Raw genomic sequence first — 22,172 nt, forward strand, 5'->3', positions numbered from 1 at the left:
CTGCCATAGCTATATTTGTAGTAGATAAGTACCATCCTTCATTTATTTTTGCCCTAGAAAATAAACCAAATTTTATGAGAACAGGCATGTTGTTTTGGGTAAGCAGGCTAAGCCCCAAATGCTAGGTAGCTAGCTACCTAACCTGCAAATCAACGGCTCAAACACGAGATGTATGTGGCAGGGTCTACAGACAATCACGGATTACAAAAAGAAAACCAGTCCAGTCGCGGACATATTCTTCCTCCCAGACAAATTAAACAACTTCTTTGCGTGCTTTGAGGACAATACAGTGCCACCGACACGGCCCGCTACCAAAGACTATGGACTCTCCTCCTCCGTGGCTGATATGAGTAAAACATTTTAAACGTGTTAACCCTCGCAAGGCTGCCAGCCCAGACTGAATCCTTAGCCGCGTCCTCAGAGCATGCGCAGACCAGCTGGCTGCTGTGTTTACGGACATATTCAATCAATCCCTATCCCAGTCTGCTGTCCCCACATGCTTCAAGATGGCCACTATTGTTCCTGTTCCCAAGAAAGCTAAGGTAACTGAACTAAATTACTATCGCTCCGTAGCACTCACTTCTGTCATCATGAAGTGCTTTGAGAGACTAGTCAAAGATCATATCACCTCCACCCTAACTGTCTCCGTAGACTCACTTCAATTTGTTTACCGCCACAATAGGTCCACAGACAATGCAATCCCCATCACACTGCACACTGCCCTATCCCATCTGGACAAGAGGAATACTTATGTAAGGATGCTGTTCGTTGACTACAGCTCAGAAGTCAACACCATAGTACCCTCCAAGCTCATCATTAAGCTTGAGACCCTGGGTCTCGACCCCACCCTGTGCAACTGGGTCTTGGACTTCCTGACGGGCTGTCCCAGGTGGTGAAGGTAGGAAACAACATCTCCACTCTGCTGATCCTCAACACTGGGGCCCCACAAGGGTGCGTTCTCAGCCCTCTCCTGTACTCCCTGTTCACCCGCGACTGCGTGGCCATGCACGCCTCCAACTCAATCATCATGTTTGCAGACGACACTATAGTGGTAGGCTTGATTACCAACAACGACGAGACCGCCTACAGGGAGGAGGTGAGGGCCCTCGGGAGTGTGGTGTCAGGAAAATAACCTCTCACTCAATGTCAGCAAAACAAAAGAGATGATCGTGGACTTCAGGAAACAGCAAAGGGAGCACCCCCCTATCCACATCGATGGGACAGCAGTGGAGAAGATGGAAAGTTTTAAGTTCCTCTGTGTACATATCATTGACAAAGTGAAATGGTCCACGTACACAGACAGGGTGGTGAAGAAGGCGCAGCAGCGCCTAAATGTCACCACATTCACAGATACACAATTGAGAGCATTCTGTCGGACTGTATCACTGCCTGGTACGGCAACTGCGCCACCCACAACCGCAGGGGTCTCCAGAGGGTGGTGCGGTCTGCACAACACATCACTGGAGGTGAACTACCTGCCCTCCAGGACACCTACAACACCCGATTCACAGGAATGCAAAGAAGATAATCAAGGACAATAACCACCCGAGCTACTGCCTGTTCACCCAGCTTCCATCCAGAAGGCGAGGTGAGTACAGGTGGATCAAAGCTGGGGCAGAGAGATTGGAAAAACAGCTTCTACCTCAAGGCCATCAGACTGTTAAAAAGCCATCACTAGCACAGAGAGGCTGCTGCCTACCTACAGACTTGATATCATTGGCGACTTTAATAAATGGAACACTAGTCACTTTAATAATGCTACTTTAAGAATGTTTACATATCTCCCATTACTCATCTCATATGTAAATACTGTGTCCTTCGCTATCTGTTCTTGACTATCTATTGCATCTTAGCCGCTCTGTCACTGCTCATCCATATGTTTTTGTACTTATATATTCTCATCCCATTCCTTTACTAGATTGTGTGTTAGGTTTTGTTGTGGAATTTGTTAGATATTAGGTTTTGTTGTGGAATTGTTATACTGCTTTACTGTCGGATCTAGAAGCATAAGCATTTCACTACACTCGCAATAACATCTGCTAACCATGTGTATGTGACAAATAAAATTTGTTTTGATTTCGTTAATTATATCTTTGTCTGAGTTGAAATTAGTTGGCTAGCTAACGTAAAAAAAATATCCTATTTACACTTTGTAGTGAATTTTGACACAAATGAATGTTTCTAACTTACATCGATGCAACATATGCCGTTTAAAACCAGATACGTTGGTTATAAGGGACAGATGACCTTTAATGTACATTTAAGAAGAGTACTTTTTCCCCCCCAATATAAACAAACCCAGGAGAGATTGTGTTGTGCACACTTTTTAAGAATTTCAAAGCTCGGCACTCTTAGGCAAATGAAAGCTGAATACTTGAAAACAAAAGCCTAACCAAACCAAAGTAAACAACAGTGGCGGGCGGACGCGCAGCCCTGGTGCGTGCCACACTGCCACTCAATGACGGGTTGGCAGATTGGCAGCTAATTAGCATGATTAACCTTTACTAAATCACCCTGATTCTATCGCCACGGAGACGGTGTGCCACTCAGTAACTCCTAAACTGGGCATTTTAATTGGCTACGTGGGGGAATACTGGAGCTCTGTCTTCTGTCCTGACAACCAGACGGAGATGGACAGACACTCTCACAGTGAAGGATACACACATCAACACAAGTGTGACTTGTGTGTGTGTATCTCAAGCAGTGTGTTTGAAAGGAAATGTTCGTATTGCATTCCACTCCGTCAGTGCCACAGAATAGTGTGTGTGTGTCATGCTGCAGTGGCGTGAGAGAGCCGATGGTGACAGATGGTGAGTCATTATAAATGTTGAAGCCTTTATCTACCTACAGTGCCTTAAAGTATTCATACCCCTTGACTTATTCCACATTTTGTTGTGTTACAAAGTCGGGTAAAAAAGGATTTAATTGTCATTTTTTTTGTCAACGATCTACACAAAATACTCTTTCAAAGTAGAAAAGAAATTCCAACATTAGTTTTAAAAAAGTATGAAAAATAAAACGCTTATCTTGATTACATAAGTATTCCATCCCCAGTGTCAATACTAGAATCACCTTTGGCAGTGAGCACAGCATTGAGTATTTCTGGGTAAGTATCTAAGAGCTTTCCACACCTGGATTGTGCAACATTTGCCCATTTTATTATTTAAAAAATTCTTTAAACTGTCAAATGTTTTGTTGAACATTGCTAGACAAACATTTTCAGGTCTTGCAAAGGTCAATTCATCTCCCAGTGGCTGGTGGAAAGTAGACTGAATCCGGTTTTCCACTTTGATTTTGCCTGTGCTTAGCTCCATCTCGTTTCTTTTTTTATCTTGAAAAACTCCCCAGTCCTTAACGATTACAAGCGTACCCATAACATGATGCAGCCACCACTGTGCTTGAAAATCTGGAGAGTGGTACTGAGTAATGTGTCATTGGATTTGCCCTAAGCATAACACTTTGTGTTCAGGGCACATGTTTTGCAGTATTACTTTAGTAACTTGTTGCAAACAGGATCCATGTTTTGGAATATTTGTATTATGTACAGCTTTCCTACTTTTCACTCTGTCATTTAGGTTTATTAATGTGGAGTAATTACAATGTTGTTGTTGATCCATCCTCAGTTTTCTCCTATCACAGCCATTAAACTCTAACTGTTTTAAAGTCACCATTGGCCTCATGGTGAAATCCCTGATTTGGTTTCCTTCCTCTCCAGCAACTGAGTTAGGAAGGACGCCTGTATCGTTGTAGTGACTGGGTGTATTGATACGTCATCCAAAGTGTAGTTAATAACTTCACAATGCTCAAAAGGATATTCAATGTCTGCTTATTTTTTTTACCTATCTACCAATAGGTGCCCTTCTTTGCGAGGCACTGGATAACCTCCCTGGTCCTCGTAGTTGAAATTCACTGCTCGACCGAGGGACCGTACGATTATCTGTATGTGTGGGGTACAGAGAAGTCATTCAAAAATCATGTTTAACACTTTCACAGGGAGTGAGTCCATGCAACTTATTATGTGACTTGTTAACCTCTCTGGGGGTAGTTGGGACGCAATCGTCCCACCTGGCCAATAGCCAGGGAAAATACAGAGCGCCGTATTCAAATAAAATGATATAAAAATCAAACTTTCATTAAATCACACATGTAAGATACCAAATTAAAGCTACACTCGTTGTGAATCCAGCCAACATGTCAGATTTCAGAAAGGCTTTTCGTTGAAAGCATAATATGCTATTATCTGATGATAGCACAACAGTAAACAAAGAGAGTAGCATATTTCAACACTGCAGGCACGACACAAAACGCAGAAATAAAAATATAATTCATGCCTTTGACGAACTTCTTTTGTTGGCACTCCAATATGTCCCATAAACATCACAAATGGTCCTTTTGTTCGATTTATTCCGTCGATATATATCCAAAATATCCATTTATTTGGCGCGTTTCATCCAGAAAAACACAGCTTCCGACTTACGCAACGTCACTACAAAATATCTCAAAAGTTACATGTAAACTTTACCAAAATATTTCAAACTACTTTTGTAATACAACGTTAGGTATTTTTAAACGTTAATAATCGATCAAATTGAAGACGGGATGATCTGTGTTCAATACAAAAAGAAAACAAACTGACGCATCTTTTCTGGTAATGTGCCTCTCTCAAACAATTTACTTCAAGTGACTCTCATTTAAGATGTCCGTACTTCATTACACAAAGGGAAAACCTCAACCAGTTTCCAAAGACTGGTGACATCCAGTGGAAGCAGTAGGAACTGCAAACAAGTCCCTTAGAAATCTGGTGTCCCAATGAAAACTCTTGAAAAAATTGTTTTTAAAAAAAAGAGTGACCTCAAAAAAAAAAAATTCTGAATGGTTTGTCCTCTGGGCTTTGCCTGCTACATAAGTTCTGTTATACTCACAGACATGATTCAAACAGTTTTAGAAACTTCAGAGTGGTTTCTATCCAAATCTAATATAATATGCATATCTTATATTCTGGGGATGAGTAGCAGGCAGTTGAATTTGGGCATGCTATTTATCCAAAAGTGAAAATGCTGCCCCCTACCCCGAAGAAGTTAAGCAAGTTCTCACTCTTGAACTTAGATAGACTTGCCATAACAAAGGGGTTGAATACTCAAAGCACTTCAGCTTTTCATCTTTATTTAATTTGTAAAAACATATTTCCATTTTGACGTTATGGGGTATTATGTGTTAGCCAGTGATTTAAAACAAAAATTCTCAATCCATTTTAAATTAAGGCTGTAGCATAATTTTTGTTGAAAAATGTAGTGGTGTGAATTACTTTCTGAATGCACTCGGATCAATCGATCGATCTATCTACTGTGCATTCGGAAAGTAATTCACACCCCTTGCCTTTTTCCACATTTTGTTACGTTAGACTTTTTCTAAAATGGATGAAATAATTTCCCCCCCTCATCAATCTACACATAATACGCCACAATGACAAAGTGAAGACAGGTTTCTTGACATTTTTGCAAATGTAAAAATATTTTTTTTAACAGATACCTTATTTACACAAGTATTCAGACCCTTTCCTATGAGGCTTGAAATTGAGCTCAAGTGCATCATGTTTCCATTGATCATCCTTGATGTTTCTACAACTTGGAGTCCACCTGTGGTAAATTCAATTGATTGGACATTATTTGGAAAGGCACACACCTGTCTGTATAAGGTCCCACAGTTGACAGTGCATGTCAGCGCAAAAACCAAGCAATGAGGTCGAAGGAATTGTCCGAGACAGGATTGTGTCTAGGCACAGATCTTGGCAAGGGTACCAAAAAGATTCTGCAGCACTGAAGGTCCCCAAGAACACAGTGGGCTCCATTATTCCTAAATGGAAGAAGTTTGGAACCACCAAGATTCTTCCGAGAGCTGGCCATCCGGCCAAACTGAGCAATCGGGGGAGAAGGGCCTTGGTCCAGGGAGGTGACCAAGAACCTGATGGTCACTCTGACAGAGCTCCAGAGTTACACTGTGGAGATGGGAGAACCTTCCAGAAGGACAACCATCGCTGCAGCACTCCGCCAATCAGGCCTTTATGTTAGAGTTGCCAGACGGAAGCCACTCCGTAAAAGGCACATGACAGCTCACTTGGAGTTTGCCATAAGGCACCTAAAGGACTCTTAGACCATGAGAAACAAGATTCTCTGGTCTGATGAAACCAAGACTCAACTCTTTGGCCTGAATGCGAAGTGTCTCGTCTGGAGGAAACCTGGCACCAGTGGTGGAAAAAGTACCCAACTGTAAAGATACCTTCATAGAAAATTACAAAAGTAAAAGTCGACTTGAGTAAATGTCTCTAAAATTATTTGGTTTAAAATATACTTAACTATCAAAAGTAAAAGTATAAATCATTTCAAATTCCTTATATTAAGCAAAAGCAGATGGCAGAATTTTCTTGTTGTTTTAATTTACGGACAGCCACGGGCACACTCCAACATTCAGACATCATTTACAAATGAAGCATGTGTTTTTAGTGAGTCTGCCAGATCAGCGGCAGTAGGGATTACCAGGGATGTTCGGTTGATGCATCAATTTTACTCTTTTCCTGTCTTTCTATGCATTCAAAATGTAACGAGTTCTTTTGGGTGTTAGGAAAATGTATGGAGTAAAGAGTACAATATTTTCTTAACCTTTCTGGCGCAGGCGTTATGCTAGCGACCCACCTCGACAACATCTGGTGAAATTGCACGAAGCGCGAAATTTCGCGCGAAATTCAAATGACAGAAATAGAAATATTTAACATTCATGAAAATCCAAGTGTAATACATCAAAATAAAACTTAACTTCTTGTTAATCCAGCTGCTGTGTCAGATTTCAAAAAGGCTTTACGGCGAAAGCACACCATGCGATTATCTGAGGACAACGTCCCGGTTACAAAACTATGAAAAACATTTTTCAACCAGGCAGGTGCGCCACGAAAGTCAGAAATAGCGATATAATAAATGCCTTACCTTTTGAAGATCTTCTTCTGTTGGCACTCCAAAAGGTCCCGGCTACATCACAAATGGCCCTTTTGTTCGATAATGTCCTTATTTATATCCATAAAAACTCAGTTTTGCTGGCGCGCTTCATTCAATAATCCACCGGTTTCCCTCCTTCAAAATGCATACAAAATTAATCCCAAACGTTACCAGTAAACTTATCCAAACAAGTCAAACGACGTTTAGAATCAATACTCAGGTACCCTAATACGTAAATAAACGATACAATTTAAGAATCGTTATTGTCTTTACCGGAGATAAACAACAAAGAACGCGCTCTCATCCATGCGCATGAAAACATTACAGCCAAAATGGGAGCCACTTAGAAAAACTCCAAATTCTAGCAAATTTTTCCAAAACAAGCCTGAAACTCTTTCTAAAGACTGACATCTAGTGGAAGCCCTAGGAACTGCAAACTGAGGTTTTCGCCTCATAATATACATGACAGCCATCGGAAACAGTAGTAGGCTGAAAATATTTTTTGGGGGGTGGTTTGTCCTCGGGTTTTCGCCTGCCATATCAGTTCTGTTATACTCACAGACATTATTTGAACTGTTTTAGAAACTTTAGAGTGTTTTCTATCCAAATCTACCAATTATATGCATATCCTAGCTTCTGGGCCTGAGTAACAGGCAGTTTACTTTGGGCACGCTTTTCATCCAGATGTCAAAATACTGCCCCCTAGCCCAAAGAGGATTTATTAAGGAATGTAGTGAAGTAAAAGTAGTCAAAAATATGAATAGTAAAGTACAGATACCACTTACAGTTGACGTCGGAAGTTTACATACACCTTAGCCAAATACATTTAAACGCAGTTTTTCACAATTTCTGACATTTAATCCTAGTAAAAATTCCCTGTGTTAGGTCAGTTAGGATCACCACTTTATTTTAAGAATGTGAAATGTTAGAATAATAGCAGAGAGAATGATTTATTTCAGCTTTTATTTCTTTCATCACATTCCCAGTGGGTCAGAAGTTTACACACTCAATTAGTATTTGGTAGCATTGCCTTTAAATTGTTTAACTTGGGTCAAATGTTTTGGGTAGCCTTCCACAAGCTTCCCATAATAAGTTGGGTGAATTTTGGCCCATTCCTCCTGACAGAGCTGGTGTAACTGAGTCAGGTTTGTAGGCCTCCTTGCTCGCACACACTTTTTCAGTTCAGCCCACTAATTTTCTATGGGATTGAGGTCATGGCTTTGTGATGGCCACTCAAATCAAATAAAAGTTTATTTGTCACGTGCGCCGAATACAACAGGTATTCTTATCATACAGTGAATTGCTTACTTACAGGCTCTAACCAATAGTGCAAAAAAGGTATTAGGTGAACAATAGGTAGGTAAAGAAATAAAAACAACAGTAAAAAGACAGGCTATATACAGTAGCGAGGCTATAAAATTAGCGAGGCTACATACAGACACCGGTTAGTTGGGCTGATTGAGGTAGTATGTACATGTAGATATGGTTAAAGTAAAAGAGGGGTTGGTGGGTGGGACACAATGCAGATAGCCCGGTTAGCCAATGTGCGGGAGCAGTGGTTGGTCGGCCCAATTGAGGTAGTATGTACATAAGTGTATAGTTATAGTGACTCTGCATATATGATAAACGGAGAGTAGCAGCAGCGTAAAAAGAGTTGTTGGGGGGGCTCACAATGCAAATAGTCCGGGTAGCCATTTGATTACCTGTTCAGGAGTCTTATGGCTTGGGGGTAAAAACTGTGGAGAAGCCTTTTTGTCCTAGACTTGGCACTCCGTACTGCTTGCCATGCGGTAGTAGAGAGAACAGTCTTTGACTGGGGTGGCTGGGTTCTTTGACAATTTTTAGGGCCTTCCTCTCACACCGCCTGGTGTAGAGGTCCTGGATGGCAGGCAGCTTAGCCCCAGTGATGTCCTGGGCCGTACGCACTACTACCCTCTGTAGTGCCTTGCGGTCAGAGGCCGAGCAATTGCCGTACCAGGCAGTGATGCAACCAGTCAGGATGCTCTCGATGTTGCAGCTGTAGAACCTTTTGAAGATCTCAGGATCCATGCCACATATTTTTAGTTTCCTGAGGGGGAATAGGCTTTGTCGTGCCCTCTTCACGACTGTCTTGGTGTGTTTGAACCATTCTAGTTTGTTGTTGATGTGGACACCAAGGAACTTGAAGCTCTCAATCTGCTCCACTACAGCCCACCAATGAGAATGGGGGCGTGCTCGGTCCTTCTTTTCCTGTAGTCCACAATCACCTCCTTAGTCTTGGTTACGTTGAGGGACAGGTTGTTATTTTGGCACCACCCGGCCAGGTCTCTGACCTCCTCCCTATAGTCTGTCTCGTCATTGTCGGTGATCAGGCCTACCACTGTTGTGTCGTCTGCAAACTTAATGATGGTGTTGGAGTTGTGCCTGGCCATGCAGTCGTGGGTGAACAGGGAGTACAGGAGGGGGCTGAGCACGCATCCCTGGGGAGCTCCAGTGTTGAGGATCAGCGTGGCAGATGTGTTGCTACCTTGTAAGAAAGCTAACGTTTAAGTTCCTTGCTCAGAACATGAGAACATATGAAACCTGGTGGTTCCTTTTAACATGAGTCTTCAATATTCCCAGGTAAGAAGTTTTAGGTTGTAGTTATTATAGGAATTGTAGGACTATTTCTCTCTCTACCATTTGTATTTAATAACCTTTGACTATTGGATGTTCTTATAGGCACTTTAGTATTGCCAGTGTAACAGTATAGCTTCTCCTCGCGCCTACCTGGGCTCGAACCAGGAACACAACGACAACAGCCACCCTCGAAGCAGCGTTACCCATTGCTCCACAAAAGCCGCGGCCCTTGCAGAGCAAGGGAAACAACCACGCCAAGTCTCAAAGCGAGTGGTTTGAAACGCTATTAGCGCGCACCCCGCTAACTAGCTAGCCATTTCTCCTCGGTTACACCAGCCTCATCTCGGGAGTTGATAGGCTTGAAGTCATAAACAGCGCAATGCTTGTCACACAACGAAGAGCTGCTGGCAAAATGCACGATAGTGCTGTTTGAATGAATGCTTACGAGCCTGCTGGTGCCTAGCACCGCTCAGTCAGACTGCTCTATCAAATCATAGACTTAATTATATCATAATAACACACAGAAATACGAGCCTTAGGTCATTAATATGATCGAATCCGGAAACTATCATCTCGAAAACAAGACGTTTATTCTTTCAGTGAAATACGGAACCGTTCCGTATTTCATCTAAGGGGTGGCATCCCTAAGTCTAAATATTCCTGTTACATTGCACAACCTTCAATGTTATGTCATAATTACGTAAAATTCTGGCAAATTAGGTGGCCCAATCTGTTGCATATACACTGACTCTGCGTGCAATGAACACAAGAGAAGTGACACAATTTCACCTGGTTATTATTGCCTGCTAACCTGGATTTCTTTTAGCTAAATATGCAGGTTTAAAAATATATACTTCTGTGTATTGATTTTAAGAAAGGCATTGATGTTCATGGTTAGGTACACATTGGAGCAACGATACGCACCGCATCGATTATATGCAACGCAGGACACGCTAGATAAACTAGTAATATCATCAACCATGTGTCGTTAACTAGTGATTATGATTGATTGATTGTTTTTTATAAGATAAGTTTAATGCTAGCTTGCAACTTACCTTGGCTTACTGCATTCGCGTAACAAGCAGTCTCCTCGTGGAGTGCAATGAGAGGCAGGTGGTTAGAGCGTTGGACTAGTTAACTGTAAGGTTGCAAGATTGAATCCCCCGAGCTGACAAGGTTAAAATATGTCGTTCTGCCCCTGAACGAGGCAGTTAACCCACCGTTCCTAGGCCGTCATTGAAAATAAGAATGTGTTCTTAACTGACTTGCCTAGTTAAATAAAGATTAAATATCAGTGTCCAAAAATACAGATTTTCGATTTGTTATGAAAATTAGGGCCGATTTCAAGTTAATCGGCTATTCCGATAATCGGCTATTCTGTAGTCAATTAGGCAGGTTGCCTTTGTGTTCTTGGGCACAGGGACTATGGTGGTCTGCTTGAAACATGTTGGTATTACAGACTCAATCAGCGACATATTGAAAATGTCAGTGAAGACACCTGCCAGTTGGTCAGCACATGCCCGGAGCACATGTCCTGGTAATCCGTCTGGCCCTGCAGCCTTGTGTATGTTGACCTGTTTAAAGGTCTTACTCACGTCGGCTACGGAGAGAGTGATCACACAGTCGTCCAGAACAGCTGATGCTCTCATGCATGCCTCTGTGTTGCTTCCCTGGAAGCGAGCATAGAAGTGATTTAGCTCGTCTGGTAGGCTCGTGTCACTGGGCAGCTCACGACTGTGCTTCCCTTTTTAGTCTGTTATAGTTTGCAAGCCCTGCCACATGAGAAGGGGCGTCGGAGCCGGTGTAGTATGATTCAATCTTAGCCCTGTATTGACGCTTTGCCTGTTTGATGGTTCGTTGCGGGGCATAGCAGGATTTCTTGTAAGCTTCCGGGTTAGAGTCCCGCACTTTTGAAGCGGCAGCTCTACCCTTTAGCTCAGTGCGAATGTTGCCTGTAATCTATTGCTTCTGGTTGGGGTATGTACTAGAGGTTGACCGATTAATCGGAATGGCCGATTAATCGGGGCTGATTTCAAGTTTTCATAACAATTGGAAATCGGTATTTTTGGGTGCCGATTTGCCTATTAATATTATTTTTTTACACCTTTATTTAATCTTTATTTAACTAGGCAAGTCAGTTAAGAACACATTCTTATTTTCAATGACGGCCTAGGACCGATAGATTTTTAACCTTGTCAGCTCGGGGGATCCAATCTTGCATTGATTACATTGCATTCCACGAGGAGCCTGCCTGTTAGCGAATGCAGTAAGCTAAGGTAAGTTGCTAGCTAGCATTAAACTTAGAAAAAACAATCAATCAATGACTGTCATTGCTCCAATGTGTACTTAACCATAAACATCAATTCCTTTCTTAAAATCAATACACAAGTATATATTTTTAAACCTGCATATTTAGCTAAAAGAAATCCAGGTTAGCAGGCAATATTAACCAGGTGAAATTGTGTCATTTCTCTTGCGTTCATTGCACGCAGAGTCAGGGTATATGCAACAGTTTGGGCCGCCTGGCTCTTTGCGAACTAATTTGCCGGAATTTTACGTAATTATGACAACATTGAAGGTTGTGCAATGTAACAGGAATATTTAGACTCATAGATGCCACCCGTTAGATAAAATACGGAACGGAATAAACGTTTTGTTTTCGAGGTGATAGTTTCCGGATTAGTCAAAGGTATATGGTTTAGAGAGAAATAGTCGACGCGTTATAATTCCTGTAATATCTTGCGGCTGAATTTGAAAGGGGTTCCTTCGTTATTTTACCGTTCATGTCTTCCATAGAGAATGTCTTGATCTACTTCAAATAAGGTCTGTGTTTTGTGCAGGCTTAAACCGCCTCGACGTTTTGATACCCGTGTAAATCTCACTAGGATAAGGTAACGATTGTCAACATATTTTCATAAATCCACCCTACAATTTTTTTTATCTTCGCTTATATTTAGCCAATATTGATCAGAGTTACCTTGTCCTATGGATATCTACACAGTTATAAAATTGGCACGGTGATGTAAGCCTACACGAAACACAGACCTTAATCTAAAAATATCCTATGGAATAAATGAAGGAACCGCTTTTCAGATTTTGCTAGGTGTCATGGGAATTATGACTCGCACTTTGGTTGTCAATTCTTACCATGCCCATTATTAAAATAGGATTTCCTGCATATAGAAATTAAAGTTTTTGTTTTCAACATTCATCACAGGTAACTTAAACTCTATTTTTATTCAAAGAGTTGAGAGTATTTGTCTCCTAAGCAGACTCTTCAGTATCATTGTCACTTCAGAGCTGTGTGTGTATTTATGTATTATATTAAGTTAAAATAAAAGTGTTCATTGTTCATTCAGTATTGTTGCAATTGTCATTATTACAAAAATGTGTGTGTGTGTGTGTGTGTATGATATATATATTTTAAAAACATTTTTTTTTTTAAATCGTCCGATTAATTGGTATCGGCTTTTTTTGTCCTCCAAGAATCGGTATCGGCATTGAAAAATCATAATCGGTCGACCTCTAGTATGTACGTACAGTCACTGTGGGGACGACGTCCTCGATATACTTATTGATAAAGCCAGTGACTGATGTGTACTCCTCAATGCCGTCGGAAGAATCCGGGAACATGTTCCAGTCTGTGATAGCAAAACAGTCCTGTAGTTTAGCATCTGCTTCATCTGACCACTTTTTTATAGACTGAGTCACTGGTGCTTCCTGCTTTAATTTTCACTTGTAAGCAGGAGGATAGAGTTGTGGTCGGATTTTCCAAATGGAGGGCGAGGGAGAGCTTTGTACGCGTCTCTGTGTGTGGAGTACAGGTGATCTAGAATTATTTTCCCTCTGGTTGCACATTTAACATGTTGATGGAATTATGCTAGAACTGATTTAAGTTTCCCTGCATTAATGTCTCCGGCCACTAGGGGTGCCGCCTCTGGGTGAGTTGTTTCGTGTTTGCTTATTTCCTTATACTGCTGTCTGAGTGTGGTTTTAGTGCCAGTATCTGTCTGTGGTGGTAAATAAACAGCCACGAAAAGTATAGCTGAGAACTCTCTAGGCAAGTAGTGTGGCTTGCAATTTATCACAATATACTCTACTTCAGGCGAGTAAAATCTAGAGACTTCCTTAGGATTCGTGCACCAGCTGTTTTGAAAATATGCACAGACCGCCCTCCCTCGTCTTACCGGAGTGTGCTGTTCTATCTTGCCGGTGCAGCGTATATCCCGCTAGCTGAATACCCATGTCGTCGTTCAGCCACGATTCCGTGAAACATAGGATATTACAGTTTTTGATGTCCCGTTGGTAGGATATTCGTGATCGTACCTCATCTAGTTTATTGTTCAATGATTGCACGTTGGCGAGTACTATTGACAGTAACGGCAGCTTTCCCACTCGCCTTTTCTGGGTCCTGACCAGGCATCCGGCTCTTTGTCCTCTGTACCTGCGTCGCGTCCTCTTGCAAATAACGGGGATGATGGCCCTGTCGGGTGTTTGGAGATTGTCTTGTGCTTCTTGCTTGTTGAAGAAAGAATCTTTGTCTAATCCGAGGTGAGTGATCGCTGTCCTGATGATATCCAGAAGCTCTTTTTTGCCGTAAGATACGGTTGCAGAAACATTATGTTCAAAATAGGTTACAAATAACGCGGGAAAAAAACACTTAATAGCACAATTGGTTGGGCGCCCGTAAAACTGCTGCCATTTCTTCCGGCGCCACTCCAATACCTTGACTTTGTTGTCCTTAAGCCATTTTGCCACAACTTTGGAAGTATGCTTGGGGTCATTGTCCATTTGGAAGACCCATTTGCGAACAAGCTTTAACTTCCTGACTGATATCTTGAGATGTTGCTTCAATATATCCACAATTTTCTTCCCTCATGACGCAATCTATTTTGTGAAGTGCACCATTTCCTCCTGCAGCAAAGCACCAGCACAAAATGATGCTGCCACCCCTGTGCTCCACGGTTGGAATGGTGTTCTTTGGCTTGCAAGCCTCCCCCTTTATCCTCCAACATAACGATGGTCATTATGGCCAAACAGTTCTATTTTTGTTTCATCAGACCAGAGGACATTTCTCCAAAAAGTATGATATTTGTCTCCATGTGCAGTTGCAAACCGTAGTCAGGCTTTCGCATGGCGGTTTTGGAGCAGTGGCTTCTTCCTTGCTGAGCGGCCTTTCATGTTATGTCGATATAGGACTCGTTTTAATGTGGATATAGATACTTTTGTACCTGTTTCTTCCAGCATCTTCACAAGGTCCTTTGCTGCTGTTCTGGGATTGATTTGCACTTTTCACACAAGTACGTTCATATCTAGGAGACAGAACGCGTCTCCTTCCTGAGTGGTATGACGGCTGCGTGGTCCCATGGTGTTTATACTTGCGTACTATTGTTTGTACAGATGAACGTGGTACCTTCAGCCGTTTGGAAATTGCTCCCAAGGATGAACCAGACTTGTGGAGGTCCACAATTGGTTTCTGAGGTCTTGGCTGATTTCTTTTGATTTTCCTATGGTGTCAAGCAAAGAGGCACTGAGTATGAAGGTAGGCCTTGAAATACATCCACAGGTACACCTCCAATTGACTCCAATGATGTCAATTAGTCTATCAGAAGCTTCTAAAGCCATGACATAATTTTCTGGAATTTTCCAAGCTGTTTAAAGGCACAGTCAACTTAGTGTATGTAAACTTCTGACCCACTGGAATTGTGATACAGTGAATTATAAGTGCAATAATCTGTCTGTAAACAATTGTTGAAAAAATTTGTGTCATGCACAAAGTAGATGTCCGAACCGATTTGCCAAAACTCTAGTTTGTTAACAAGAAATTTGTGGAGTGGTTGAAAAATGAGTTTTAATGACTCCAACCTAAGTGTATGTAAACTTCTGACTTCAACTGTAAGTAGCACTTTAAAGTATTTTTACTTAAGTACTTTACACCACTGCCTGGCACCATCCATATGGTTAATCATGGTGGTGGCAGCATAATGCTGTGGGGATGTTTTTCAGTGGCAGGGACTGGGAGACTAGTCAGGATCAAGGGAAAGATGAACAGAGGAAAGTACAGAGAGATCCTTAATGAAAACTTGCTCCAGAGAACTCAGGACCTCAGACTGGGGCGAAGGTTCACCTCCAACAGGAAAATGAGTCTCCGCACACAGCCAAAACAACACAGGAGTGGCTTCGTGGCAGGTCTCTGAATATCTTTGAGTGGCCCAGCCAGAGCCCGGACTTGAACCCGATCAAACATCTCTGGAGAGATGGTGATCATACGTAATTGGTGATGGACATCCACAAATTAATGCATACCATACTAAACGTAACATATCATACTAAACGGAGTGTATTGGATTTACGTACAGAGTAATGCAAAATGCTCTGAGACCAGGATGGGAAATAGCTCTAGCGCTGCAGTGAGTGGGGGGCTATATAACCACTGTGACGTACCTTTCACTCTTCCTGAGTGAAAGAGGTGCGCACTTTGACATGCAGTCCAGCAACGAGTCCGAGGGTTTTAGGAACATAGACAAATTTTCTAAATCTGCTTTCATTCCCCCGTTTAAGATAAATTACCATAATCTAAATGTGATTTCTGTCATTCTGAGCACTGTGGTTGGACGCCCTAATGGGTTATGGAAATGGGTCCATTAAATTTCCAAATAATCTGTAAAGAAAATCATCCCGGTCACGTTGTCCGGTGTCACATTTTCCTAACGGAAATCCTGGTGTGTGTCTGGAGCCTTTCAGGTCCATAGAAACCCAGCCAGCGAGGCAGATCCAGTTCTACTGCAATGTGACACCTTCTGGGCCACAGACAGACAGAGCGACAGTACTCAGGCAGCAGAGTCCTCAGCAACACACTATTGGCTCAGGCTCCGTAATGCTCAGGCTCCGTAATGCTCAGGCGATCCCCAGGAGTGTGATATTTGTTACTAGTCTGTGTATACTGTCTGTCTGGTGGCAGAGTTCTTCTGTAAAAGGTATGTTCAGGTAACAGGAGGATCTACTTATGTTTCTACCTGGTTGTGAGGGAAAAGAGTCCGGTGTTTTTGTGACTGTAACGCAGTGGTTCTTAACCTTGTTGGAGGTACTGAACCCCACCAGTTTCATATGCGCATTCACCGAACCCTTCTTAATTGGAAAAATAAAATATGATTTTTTCAAATTCAAAACATAGGTATATATTTTACTGGTGCACAAAAGGAACCGTGCATCAACATCAACACCGTGTGTTCAAAGAACAAAATCATCAAAACATGATTTTCACACAAAAACATAATAATGAATATTTACTGCAAATCAGTGTGACTTCTGCTGTTGCCTTTCAGAGATCAGTTCAGAAATGCGCGGCTTCACCTTGGCAAGTGCCACTCATGTCATTTTCGCAACAAAGTCTGTTCCTTTTCTTCATTTTTATGTCCAGCATCCTCAAAGGATTGCTCGCAAAGATATGTTGTAACAAATGGTATGAAAATCTCCAGAGCTTTCTTAGCAATAACAGGGTACGTTACCATTTGTTGACACCAAAACGTTGAAAGCGTTGTTGTTCTGAAGAGTTGCTGTTGAACCTGGCTCTGCTGAATTTCAATGAATTCATCGAGGTATTCATCATTGACATCTGTTGTCTCAACACTAAACATGAACGGCTGTCTCACCCATGCTGGATACGACTCACTTGTAGGGAAGTATCCGTAGAGATACTCATCTAAGTGCGTGGCAATTGCTTGCTTCAGTTCCGCGGGTACAGAAATGTCTCCGATTCCAGATACATCTTCGATCTTACTTACACAGTCGTCCAGCAGGGGAAAGTTTGCGAAGTTATCGTTCTCTGTTCGTCGTTTCCATGACGGTAGCTTTTTTTGAAAAGCCTTCAGGTTTTCCTCCGCTTCGATGATGTTGACTCCACCGCCCTGCATCTTTTGATTGAGATGATTGAGAGCTGCGAAGATATCAGCCATGTACGCTAAAATGAGAATGAACTCAGAATTTTTGAAGCAATCTGCATGACAATGTTGGTGCTCTTGCAAAAACAGGGCTAATTCCACACGCACGGCAAAAACACGATTCAGCACCTGTCCCCGGGATAACCACCGAACGTTAGAATGGTACAGAAGTACCTCGAATTCAGAGCCCATTTCTTTACACAGCTCACTGAAGATGCGGTGCCTCAGAGCACTAGTTCGCACATAGTTCACGCATTCCACTACAATTTTTAATACTTCTGCCAGTTTTGGAGGCAAGGTTTTTGTTGCCAACGCATGCCTGTGCAGAATACAATGCGTAACAATGATGTGTGGTGCATCGGCTTTCACTAGCGCACCAAAACCAGACTTTCTTCCCAGCATGACTGGAGCTCCGTCCGAACAAACTGCAGAAACCATATCCCACGAAAGATTGTTGTCTTTGAAGAAGTCATCCACAAGTTTCTTCACATCGGCTGCCTTAGTTGTTGTTGTAAGAGGCTTACAAAATAAAAAATCTTCCTTTATCACGTCGTCTTTCACATAGAGCACGAATACAGCAAGCTGGCTTAGATTGGAAACGTCTGTGGTCTCGTCGAGTTGAAGGCTGAATTTTGCCGGGCTTGAAATCAGATCTGCAACTACTTGAGCCAAGATGTCTTTGCTCATGTCCTCTATTCTGTCGCTGATGGTGTCATTTGAAAGAGGAATTTGGGATAACTTAACTTCAGCCTCTTTTCCCAGCATGATATTCGCCATCTTCAACACAGCTGGTTCTATGAGTGTTTCACCAATGGTGTGTGGTTTGCCCTGCTTTGCGATCAGGTAAGCAACTTCGTACGATGCTGTGAGGATCGGTTTGTTGATGGGTACAAAGCCGAGAACAGGCAGAGTAGCCTTTTCATCGAATCTGGCTCTCTTCGTGTCATCACGAATCATATGAGTCTGATGTGTGTCTTGACCTCCGCCGAACCCCTGAGACTGACTCACCGAACCCCTGGGGTTCGATCGAACCCAGGTTAAGAACCACTGCTGTAACGTTAACTGAAGGTTGTGTTTGTGTTTCCTTAGGGGTGTGAGGGATTGATCTCCTGTCACCATGGACATGGACACCCAGCCACAAGGCCAGCAGGCAGCAGTACCCGTGTTCCAGCCACAGGTAGGACCCCCTAACCCTAACCCAACCACAAGGCCAGCAGGCAGCAGTACCCGTGTTCCACCCACAGGTAGGATCCCCTCACCCTAACTTACCCTCACCCAAACCGGTTTGGCCGGTGTAGGCCATCATTTTAAATAGGAATTTGTTATTTAACTAGGCAAGTCAGTTAATAAAGGTTAAATAAAAAATATTACAACATCACTTTTACCCTAACTCTAACCCAAACACAGCAAGCTGCAGTACCTGTGTTCCAGCCACAGTACGATCCTCTTACATTTAGGTTTACTCACAAATACTCATTCATATTTAGGGTAGGCCTATACTTGAATTTTAAGCCTGTCAATTAATGTAAATTAAGTCAAGTACAAATTAGGCTACGGGCGATTCCCAGTAAAGTTGGGAACAAAATGTATGTCAAAATTACTGTATTTGTTATTTGTATTAACAATACAGGTTGTAATTTTACTAACCCCTCAATCGTACAGTATAGGCAGATGAAGGCCGGAGAGAGAATTAGTATTGATTGAAACTCTGGAGGCTTGCAGAGCTTGACCTCCCAGTGAGCAGCTTTTGATACGATAACATTCAGGTTGTTATGTTGCAAATCTGGCCACCGTTGGAATTTAATAGCAATATCGTACATAAGCTTCATCAATCTCCTTCATAGCACAAGGATGTTTCTGGCCCCACTATGTATTGAATGGACTTATAACAAAGAGGATTCGCCCGCTATCCATATCCATACGTTGAAGAGGAAACGGGAAAAAACTTTTTTTTTTGTAACGCAAATTTTTTCCCTGTTTTTCTTGTGTATGCAAAGCCAGTGCAATATTAACTGTGAAATCGCCAGGGTGTTAATTTATTTGAATATGTTTAATTACTAATTGGGTTGTGCACAGAAAAGGAAAGAACGAGAACTAGCATCCCCCACACTCGAGATATCATATTCCAATTTAACAGAGTTGTGGTAATAATGATTTCCTCTGTTTTTCACACACTATTTAGCGTCATTTCAGTTTTTTTCTCTTTCATTATTGTCTTAAAATAGAGGAAATATATTTAGAAGTAGGCCTAATAACATGCATATTATTAGTTTAAGCAAGATCAGATTTTACAGTTTGTATTTCAAACACCAGTCCTATGCAGATCCAGACATTATTTTGCTTCCTGTTAGGCATCCAGTGTCATACTGTGTCTATCAGCAGACGGATCCTTCTCTTTCAACAAGTCCTCAATCTATTTCACACGTTTTCTCAATTTAATCTGCTCGGCAAAAATTCCCCTCCTGAAAATGTGAATTGTATCACATCTCTAAGTCCCGGAGGTATGATGCATATGCATTAGGTAAAGTGGATGAGCTGGTATCATGTGCATTTTTAATGGTGCATTTGCTCTTTGAGTGGGAGAGAGATTCTCAAAATGGAATTTGAACGTCGCAGCAGGTTTTGACAGAGTCAGATCTCGTGTGTGTGTGTGTGTGTGTGTGTGTGTGTGTGAGAGACAAGGCGGAGGGTTATAAGTGAGCTAACACACCGTGGTACAGGAACAGATTGAAGAGGAGCAGAGAGAGAAACACCAGCGGGGTAGGGAAGGATGGATGGAGTGATGAATATTGTATGGCGGTGCTAAGCTGGCTGGGGCTGAGGAGAGATGTAGGTGAAAGAAGAGGGAGGTGAGGAGTACAGACCGAGGCTGGTGATGGGGAGAGGGGGGGTAGAGGGTAGGTTGGTGCTCTGTGGGAGATGGCACCCTTACTGGCTCCCGCTGGCCTTTTTCTGGCAGCCGCTGGCAGTGCCACACTGTCGCATCACACCTCACATCTCTCCCCCTCTTTCTCTTCCTCTCCCCCTCTGTCTCGCTTTCTTCATTTATTTTCATCTCCTTCCCTCTCTCTCCATCTCTCCCTCCCTCTCTCTCTGTCTGTCTCTCCCTCTCTCTTATCTTAAATTCTCTGTCAGTTGCTCTGTGTCTCTGTGTCACCACATATCACACGTCATCTATGCTTCTGTCTTCATGCCTTTTCTCTTTTTCTCTCTTCCTATCTCTCTTCTTCTCATCTCCTTGTCAGTGAGTAGCCCAGGGTGTGTGCATCTGTGTCACTGGTGGCCACCCTGTCCCTCTGCCATCTCTACAGCACAGGCACATGCTGTCCCTCACAGACATGCTTGTCCACTCCTCTACAATCCCTCACTCTTCCCAACAAGGAGGAGCTTGAGCTAGACACCACAAGTCTGATTCCCCAAAGCAGAGGCCTAACTTCAGCTCTCACCAACTAAGGGTGTGTTCCTCATTCACATTTATGGCCCAAATTCCCACGATAACTGATTGGAAATTGAGACAGAAAATGATGGACATCTCTGTTACTAACTCCTTTCAAACACGCGCACACCTCCCCTTCCGCAAGCTGCAATCTGTACAAACCTCTCCTCTCTGTGCCACTCCTCTCCTTCTCTCCTCTCCTCTTGCGGTTTGCCCAGTGACCCCTCTGTCGTCAGGGGTCGAGCTGCTGCGCCTCACCCACGTGTGTGTGTGTGTGACGCCAGTGCGGGCAATGAGACAGCCTGTCAGTCAGGAGGGCCCGGCTGCCCTTTGAAGGCCAGGCCAGGGGCCGACAAGGTGCCGCAAATGGCCTGTGAAGTTTACATACACTGCCCACTGCTAAACAGATTAGCTCTAATGAAGTGTCTAATGCCGGGCCCCCGCCTGACATAATCCTGCCTGGCAGCCCAGCCCCTCGGCTCACAAAAAATGGACCCCCTCCGGCCCTCTGCGCTCCCCCTCTCCTAGCCCTAGCCCTCCCCAGCCCTGGTTCACCCCTCGCCTAGCCCTCCCCAGCCCCTTGCCCGCTACCCAAGGCGACTCCACGTGGGAGGTGCCCGTTGTTAATCACACTGGACAGTGTGCGATCTGACATGCAAATATAGGTCATTGCATATGTAAATGTGTGATTAGGGGGCCGGCGTGCCAGAACACATTAGTGAGACTGTGCTCTCAGCAGGAGGCTGTCACAGCGCTTTACGGGCTCATGCTAACATTCGTCAAGCTACCATGCAGCGAGTGAAAGCTATGCCCTCGCTCTATTTCTAGATCTAGCTCTCTCTTTTTTCTCTCATTCCATTTCTCTCTTCCTAACCTAACACCATGGCCTCTGCTCCTCCACTCCTTCTGCTTTTCTTTGTGTGAAAAACACTGTCGTGACCACTGTTTACCTCTCTCTTTGTTCTCTGCGTTTGACCTTGGACAGGGTTCAATATAACATCTGTATAAATGGTCTTTTAAAGGTATGTGTGGGGTACAGATATTTAAAAAATCATGTTAAACACTATTATTGCACACAGTGAGTCCATGCAACTTTGTGAATTGTTTGCCACATTTTTACTCATGAACTTATTTTAGGCTTGCCATAGCAATAGAGTTAAATACTTTTTGACTCAAGACATTTCAGATTTTCATTTTTAATTAATTTGCTAA

General features: G+C 42.8%; 1 protein-coding gene across 4 annotated transcripts in view; it reads left to right on the forward strand.

The window, feature by feature from the left end:
- The window catches only part of nek7 (NIMA-related kinase 7), a 166,608-nt gene that overhangs the window by 54,923 nt on the left and 89,513 nt on the right, over positions 1–22,172 (forward strand). For all 4 annotated transcript variants that reach the window (XM_038999736.1, XM_038999734.1, XM_038999737.1 and 1 more), the window contains exon 2: positions 18,614–18,701. In XM_038999736.1, coding sequence (XP_038855664.1) covers positions 18,642–18,701 — 60 coding nt within the window. In that variant the 5' untranslated portion in view covers positions 18,614–18,641. The remainder of the gene's footprint in view (positions 1–18,613; positions 18,702–22,172) is intronic.

This window comes from Salvelinus namaycush, chromosome 8 (genome assembly GCF_016432855.1).
Source record: "Salvelinus namaycush isolate Seneca chromosome 8, SaNama_1.0, whole genome shotgun sequence".
Lineage (NCBI taxonomy): Eukaryota > Metazoa > Chordata > Actinopteri > Salmoniformes > Salmonidae > Salvelinus > Salvelinus namaycush.